This window comes from Rasamsonia emersonii, assembly GCF_000968595.1.
Source record: "Rasamsonia emersonii CBS 393.64 chromosome Unknown ctg1118621760158, whole genome shotgun sequence".
Classification (NCBI taxonomy): domain Eukaryota; kingdom Fungi; phylum Ascomycota; class Eurotiomycetes; order Eurotiales; family Trichocomaceae; genus Rasamsonia; species Rasamsonia emersonii.
Window position 1 is genome coordinate 39859 of NW_013563163.1, and position 7517 is coordinate 47375.

General features: G+C 50.5%; 3 protein-coding genes across 3 annotated transcripts; 1 reads left to right on the top strand and 2 right to left on the bottom strand.

The window, feature by feature from the left end:
• Positions 1–312: 312 nt before the first annotated feature.
• Positions 313–1411, top strand: T310_4767 (Carboxylesterase; the record flags this gene model as incomplete). The annotated part of the gene is made up of 4 exons (XM_013472370.1): positions 313–577; positions 637–857; positions 947–1141; positions 1226–1411. The coding sequence occupies 4 exons, from the start codon at positions 313–315 to the stop codon at positions 1409–1411; spliced, it is 867 nt and encodes a 288-aa protein (XP_013327824.1).
• A 1028-nt stretch (positions 1412–2439) lies between these two features.
• T310_4768 (Exportin-T) lies at positions 2440–5821 on the bottom strand (the record flags this gene model as incomplete). The annotated part of the gene is made up of 5 exons (XM_013472371.1): positions 2440–2466; positions 2517–2971; positions 3043–4071; positions 4127–5768; positions 5810–5821. The coding sequence occupies 5 exons, from the start codon at positions 5819–5821 to the stop codon at positions 2440–2442; spliced, it is 3165 nt and encodes a 1054-aa protein (XP_013327825.1).
• Positions 5822–6534: 713 nt separating this feature from the next.
• Positions 6535–7517, bottom strand: T310_4769 (Xylulokinase; the record flags this gene model as incomplete). Its single annotated transcript, XM_013472372.1, has 1 exon — positions 6535–7517. A coding segment is annotated over one exon (983 nt), but the record flags the coding sequence as incomplete, so codon positions are not given.

Here is a 7517-nt window from a genome sequence, read left to right on the forward strand (position 1 = left end):
GGTGTCGGAAAGCGACCATCTTCCGGAGTAATTATATTGATGAGGGGAGCAAAAATAATGATGCCCCTCATCCCCTCATCGCAGCCCCTCACGGCTACGGCTACGGCTCCACCTGATTACATCAAGTGAAAAACAGAGCAAGCTTGCTGGAGTCTCATCATCGTCTTGTTCTTCTTCTTCACTGTCGATCGTTCATTATCTGTTATCGTCAATCAATCGAATCTTCGTCGCTGCTATCATCCATTCCATAGAAGAAAACACCTTACCATCCCCATTGACTTTTTCTCGTCAGCAGAAAGAACGAAGTCGAAAATGTCCGTGACGACAAAGGCGAGCATCGCCTCCTTTGGAGGCAAGCTGCTCAAGCTCACCCACCAGGCGACCACCACCAATTGCGAGATGGCCTTCAACCTGTACCTGCCGCCGCAGGCGATCCAGAACCCGTCCCAGAAAGTGCCCGTCCTCATCTACCTGTCCGGCCTGACCTGCACGGCAGAGAACTGCTCCGAGAAGGGCTTCTTCCAGCACGGTGCGAGCAAGAGGGGCATTGCGGTGCTGTACCCGGATACCAGCCCTCGTATGTTATCCTTTTTCCATTTTACGATCTCGTCTAACCTGTGTTGTGTTGCTTCCTAGGCGGCCTGAACATCGAAGGCGAGAATGATTCGTGGGACTTTGGCACCGGAGCCGGCTTCTACGTCGATGCCACCAAGCCCCCGTACAACAAGGGATACAACATGTACAGCTACATAACGGAGGAATTGCCGCGGACGGTGTTTGCCGCGTTCAAGGAACTCGACCCAACCCGTGTCAGCATCACGGGCCACAGCATGGGTGGTCATGGAGCTCTAACTCTGGTACGTATCCCCTCGTCCTCCTCTGTGACTCAATCCATTTGCATCTTTTACTAACAATTTCCCTCTTTTTTCCTTCTTCTTCAATACAGTTCTTGAAAAACCCCGGCAAATACAAGTCCGTCTCGGCGTTCGCTCCTATCTCCAACCCCATCAACTGCCCTTGGGGCCAGAAGGCCTTCAAGGGATACTTTGGCGAGGACAACCTAGAGAAGTGGAAGGAGCACGATGCCACGGAGCTGATCAAGAAGTGGAAGGGTCAGAAGGTGGACATTCTCATTGACGTGGTACGTAGCAATCCCATCACCATCATCAAACACACAAAAAGTAAATTGTGGAAAAAGACTGATGAATTCTAACTTTTTGTAAAGGGCACCGGCGACAACTTCTACAAACAAGGCCAACTCCTCCCCGAGAACTTTGAAAAGGCCGCCAAGGAGGCCGGCGTCGAGGGCGTCAGGGTCCGCTACCAGCCCGAGTACGACCACAGCTACTACTTCATGGCCACCTTCTCCGACGAGCACATTGAGCACGCAGCCAAGTATCTCTTTGCATAGTGCGTCTCCCTCTGCCCCTTTTTTTTCTGTCTGTTTCTTTATTCGCTTTTCATATATATATATACATACATGCATAATATATATATATATATATGAAATATGAAAAAGGTTCATTCATGATTGATTTGTATATCAGGATCCTTTATCATATTCGAGACATTTTCATTTCATATTTTTTTCTCTCTCAATTTTTCCTTACCTCCTTACTACTTACTTACCTTTTTCTTATTCTATTTTATTATTCGTGTGTCCCACACGTTCTAACCTGACCGTCACAACTCAGTAGAGACGCTTCTTCCTCCTCCTCTTCTTCCTCTTCTTCTTCATGCCACAGCAAGAAGACTCCGGATATAAAATCCGTTATTTAGGAAATTTATAACATATAACATATAGCAGATATGAATTATGATAATGTGAATAATATGAATATATGAAATGCGAACAGACTTTGTCATGAATTCTCTCTTATAAGAAAAGGAAGGACATTGATTTAATTAATATGTAGGGGGATAATACCCTGCATCTGCACGATACGTCAGTCAATGGAGTAACATTGGATGAAGGTATTCCTTCGATCTATTGATTGACGGCTATGTAAAGTAAACTAAGGCTTCCTCCCAAAATTTCCTCCGTTCCTCCGTTCCTTCGTTCCTTTTTTCCTTTTTTCATTTTTGCTGCGTTTCATCATCGTGTCGTCTCCTTTCACCAAGGCTTTGCTTTTGTTTTTTATAGCAAGCTTCTCGCTTGAAAAGACTCCACTGAAATCCCGTGGCTGATCCACACCAACACAATAAAAAGATAGCGCTTGTATGGAAAACGCCCGAGAATGCACATGATACTATGTACGATGAGAAGGAAAAAGGAAATGAAATAAAAAAAAGGTGGATATCAAACAAGGGTCAACAATGGCATAAGACATGGAGGATCAGCTCGTCAAGATGACATGTAGAAAACAGGGGAATCTAAATAAGAACCAACATTTTCGAACGTCATGATCTCGGGTGTAGAGTGGTAATATAAACGTAGCATTATGCGCTCAACCGCTGGATAAATGACTGTGCGTGTATTAGCAAATAGCATGGCAGAAAAAATCTGGGCAACAAACCTGGAAGAACCCCCGGAACCCCTTCATGTCCAGCTGAGTCAGGGCATTCAAGTATTCGTCAATCAGATCGGATCCCATTCCCATACTGGGAAGCTCCCTAGTGCGAAGGTATTCAACATATTCTGCACCCGTTTTCGAGTATATGGTATGCTGCAACCCTCCGGCTTCAGCAAGGACCTGCCTCGCCTGGGCATCCTTTGGGTTGAACGACGGTGTGCTTGGGAGTGCCCAGCACAGCGGTGAGAAGCGCGTGAACATGAATTGATTGAAACCGGGAAGAGCTGCTTGAGTCGTGGTGACCCCATTCGACGGAGTGGCGGAAATGTCTGGACCTCCCCAGGCACTGGCCATCTTTGACAGCACCGAAAAGGCCATCTTTGCGGTCGTAAAGTCGTCAACGTCCTTGGCAAAGTGTTCGATGGTGGAAATGACCGTTTCAAAGATGGATTGGTTTGCTGGATGATAGCGCTCGTTAGCACCATACCGCCAAGACGAACGCACAGGAATCGGGCGCAAATCTTCTTACCTTGACTGATGATCACAGAGCCCAGATCGTTGTGCAAAAGCGCAAGCAAGAAGCTCAGATACTCCCGCTTCAGTTCCGCGAGTTGAATTTCGTCATCTGTGCCTCTAGTTGGATCCGCAATCCCCGAGAATACTCGCTGCAGGAAGGGCGTGAGAAGAGTGTCAAGGATGGCATATATCTCGGTCTTAAACCCAAAGATGACTTGATCAAGAAGTCGCAAGAACAATGCCATCTCGTCCTTGGAAGATGTTTGGGTCAACAGCCCATCGATCCATCTCGGCAGCTGGGGAAGGATCCTCGACCCAAGAACTCCGATCAACCGTGAGAACGCGAATCTCGCTGCGGTCCTCACATTAAAAGATGTCTTTAGTGATTCAAGAGCGACAAGGGTCGCCTCTGCCACCTGACCAAAGGCTTCCGAGACTTCAGGGGCAGGTGGAGCACTGGACGGGGTGCTGACTCCTGGCATCCAGTCTGAGAAGCCTCGGGCAAGAGTTCCGAGGGCCATGATGTCGTGATGGATTTGCAACAATGCCCTCTCATCATTTGACTTGGCAGCCCCCAGATTCCTTTCCATGTCAAGGAAGATCGGGTTCATCACGGTTTGAGCATAAACGACCTGCTTGTCCGCCGGAACAGCAGCTGTCGAGCACAGCGAACCGACTGCTTCGAAAAGGTACAGCTGACTATTGAAAACAGTATCGGCCTGGCTCTCATGGTCTTCGGAGGACATCTCATCCCCATCGGCTCTTTCAGATGGAACTTCTGCTTGGATAACCAGTAGATCACCCAAAGCCTCGATGACAGTTTGGGCCACGTTACCGATGTGGGATCGGAGATGCTTCACTAAGCGTTGGAACAGGTACCATGATCGGGTCTTCACCCTCTTGACAGGGTGATGAACAAGTTGGAGAAAGCTCTCCAGGACGCCAGGGATAAGGTGGGTGTGGTGCTCAAAGAAAGAACTGTACCGGACGCAGATTTCCATATACTGCAGCTGAGTTGCCGGATGAGTGAACGACCTGATGTCTATGACGTCTTAGCCTGAAAACACCACATTCATGATGAGCATAAAGAGACATACCGGATTCAACCATCCTTAGCATCATCTCGATCAGCCTCTCGGCAGCAGCATTGTTTGGCTTATTCTTGGTGTACAGACCGCCGGACTTGACGGCGAGATCACCAAACAAGAACATCTCGTGCAAGGCGAGATCGAGATCGCGCCAATCCAACTGGCCCCCTGACTGGCGTAGATTTTCAAATGTTGTGCCGACAACCTCGGAGATGGCATCCATGTACAGTTGCTCGTTAGCCGCAGCGATGATCTGCTGCAGAACATGTAGTCTTTTCCGGAGCTCCTGAAACTCCGCCTCATCGGTTTGCTCATCCTCCTCCCCCCATGAGGAAGTCTCGTCATATCTCATCTTCGCGATGATGGCCTTCAATATAGGCAGCAGCATTGTAGAATGCTGAGCGCTCACGGACGGATTTGACTTGGACACTTTTCTGGAATAGGTCAAGAGCTCCGTCACACAGGGGATGATCGTTGAGCAAATCTCATCATATTCATCGGAGAAAAATCGAAGCACGTGCGTAAGGAAGGACTGAAGAAGGTTGCTCGCCTTCTCTTTCGTCTGAACAGCGACAGCATCATTATCCAATGCACGAACGATATCGATGACGGTGATATTGATTAGCTTCGCCACCGTTTCAGCGAGGTCTGTATCGTACTTAAAGGTGAACCTATTATCGTGCAGTGGAGGGCTGTTGGAAAGCTGGGTGACGATGTTGTCTAGATTCAGGAAGATAATCATATCGATCTTATCCTCAGGCCTCATCTTCTTGCCGACGATCTCGGTGAATACGTCAATGGCGGCATCCCGCACCTTCTCTTCTCCTTCCCTAAGATCCGCCTTCTGGGCGCGAGACAGCTGCTGAAACAAGAGGTCCAACATTGACTGATTAACAACCAGGCCGATATCTATCCAACTGACCCAACTACCAATGGCCTTGAGCGTCATTTCCACTATCTGATCGTTCCCGTCTCGCCACTGCGACAAGATCTCCTGCCAGGAGTTGACGATCTTTTGCACATCCCTCTGCCGAATCAGATCTTTCAGAGTGTTTGCCTTGTCCTGCTCCGCACGGGATCGTGATACCAGAACATCGCCGATCTCATCGTGAATCGAATTTATGACTCGAAGATAGAATACGATTCCGAGGGGGTTGTCGCGCAGGTTCGAGGACGGAGTTTTGCTCGTCAAGCTTAGAAGGTCATCGAAGAAACTTTCCCATCCGCTTCCATAGAGCGCAGAGAACAGGTACGTTATGGTCTGAGCGATCTTGTTCTGGATGTTGGCGGCGTCGGGGGTGGTGCCTTCACTTCCGTAGACCTGACGCAAATACGCCATCAAGCTGTCCTTGACAAACTCCAGCCCCTGGAGGTCAATCAGACCCGCCTGAGCTGCGCTATTGACCACTTCCAGAGCGACATGGCGGACGATCTCGGAGTGACGAGGGGTCTTGGTGAAGATGGACAGACAGACCTGCCATCCCGACGGGTCCGAGCGGAGCTGGTTGAGGTAGTCAAAGGCCTGCGCTTTAATGGCTTGGTCCGAGGAAGGGTTCCAGGCAATCTCGATGGCATTTGCTACCTGTCCAGAGGCTCTGGTTAGTGCACCGCTGTCTGTGTGCGCAAGGTGCCGATGACGGAGGGGGCGGGGCTGCGGTGAGTTGCAACACGACACAGGGACAAAATGCCTACCTGATCCTCCATCTTCGACCAGCCAAGCTGCCTTGTCGAGTCTTGCGGACTCTCAAGGCAGTGAAAATCTCGCGATAACTTGGTACAGATGCTAGGGGTCGGCGTGGCAAGAGGGCGTCGTTTTCAAAACCATCGACGGGAGGGATCATATCATTGCGAGCCAAGTCCCCGAGCCATGGGCGTTAGTTACAGGAGTCTGCACGGGCGGTGACGAGGGACTGCTGCAGTTAGTCCCAGCCACGGCGGAAGAAAGATCTTGCCGATCGCCAGAAAAAAAGCTCGCTATGGGACCGGAGTGGGAAGCAGGTCTACTACGCACAAAGAGGGTGGAAAGAATCAAATAACCATCGGCAGTTTTTTTTTGTGGAAAGAGAGACCTTGGCGCCCGCAGGAAAACGTTTTGACGGCTGCCCAAAAGGGCAACGGTGGACGTGCCCCAAGCTCCGGGCCCTAAGGCCCACCCGGTGATTGGCAGATCCGGGCATCATAATAATACTTCCAGATAACAACAGCTCAGCAATCACTATTATAGTACTATATTATTACTGTATCTGGGAGGTTATGTATATATTATATATATATATATTGAGAAGTCAATCTACAATAGGCACCGTCCACCAGGGCGGGCGTCTCGATCACGTGGGGCCCGGCAAATCATCCAAACTATGTACTGTGAGGTCATAAGGTCGTTTCCTAACTAGGCGTCATCAAAGACACCGGGACGGTTACTTGTGGTCTGTTTTCCCTAGTTTGCTCGATTCCTGCTGCAGGACCTGCTGCTCCATCCGCTCAAAGCCTTCCACGGCAACGCCGTATTTTTCAAAAACACCCTTCTGGTAACCGTCTGCGATTTTCTCGATGAACTCCTCCTCTTTCCATCGTCTCCCGATTAGGTCTTCAAAGGTCTGGCCGGGCTGTCGCTCGATGGCCCACACTGCCTTATAGGCCGCTCCTAAGGCGCACGCATTTTCCCCGACATCGAGCTTGTACACTCCGTCGTAACCGCCCAGGATCTCCCCGGCGACCTTGGCGATGGCTCTGTTTCTCGATCCTCCCCCGACAAGATACACCCGCCTCGGCTGAGGTGGAATGCCTTCTGCAGGGCTTTGCGTGAGCCCTCGCGATCGGAGACGAAGGGACAGCATCTGACTCTCGACAATGGCGCGCGCTTCATCCCACGGCCGATCCCAGCCGGCGTCGGTCTCGGTTAAGCTCTGATCCTTGGGGTTGTAGTTGAACCGCCATTGCCCTGCGCGAACGTTGGGCACGATTTCCGGTCGTGGAAAGAAAAGACCCATCTTCATCGGATCGGATTCCGTCTTCTGACCCATGGCCGGTGTTTCGAGCGTGGCCTTGTCGAAGTTGGCCCACGGTCCCGCCGATGCGTCCTTGCCCACCTTTTCATTGATCGCATCGCGCACCTGCTCCCGAGCCAGCCCTCCGTTCTTGTAGCAGAGCATGAACATGTACAGTCCCGGAGTCGTCGGGTGGTTGAAAAAGTGGGTGGCCGGGTCTGGTTTGTAGTTCGGAGTAGACATGAGGAAGGTAGTCGAGGTACCAAGCGACACCATCGCATCCGACGGCTTAAGGGGGAGAGCGAGGATGGTGGACGGGTTGTCTCCCGTCGACGGAATGACCGTGCAGTCTGGGTTGAAGGAATAACGCTCGACGAAATACCTGTTGATCTTGCCCAGATGGAGCCCTCCAT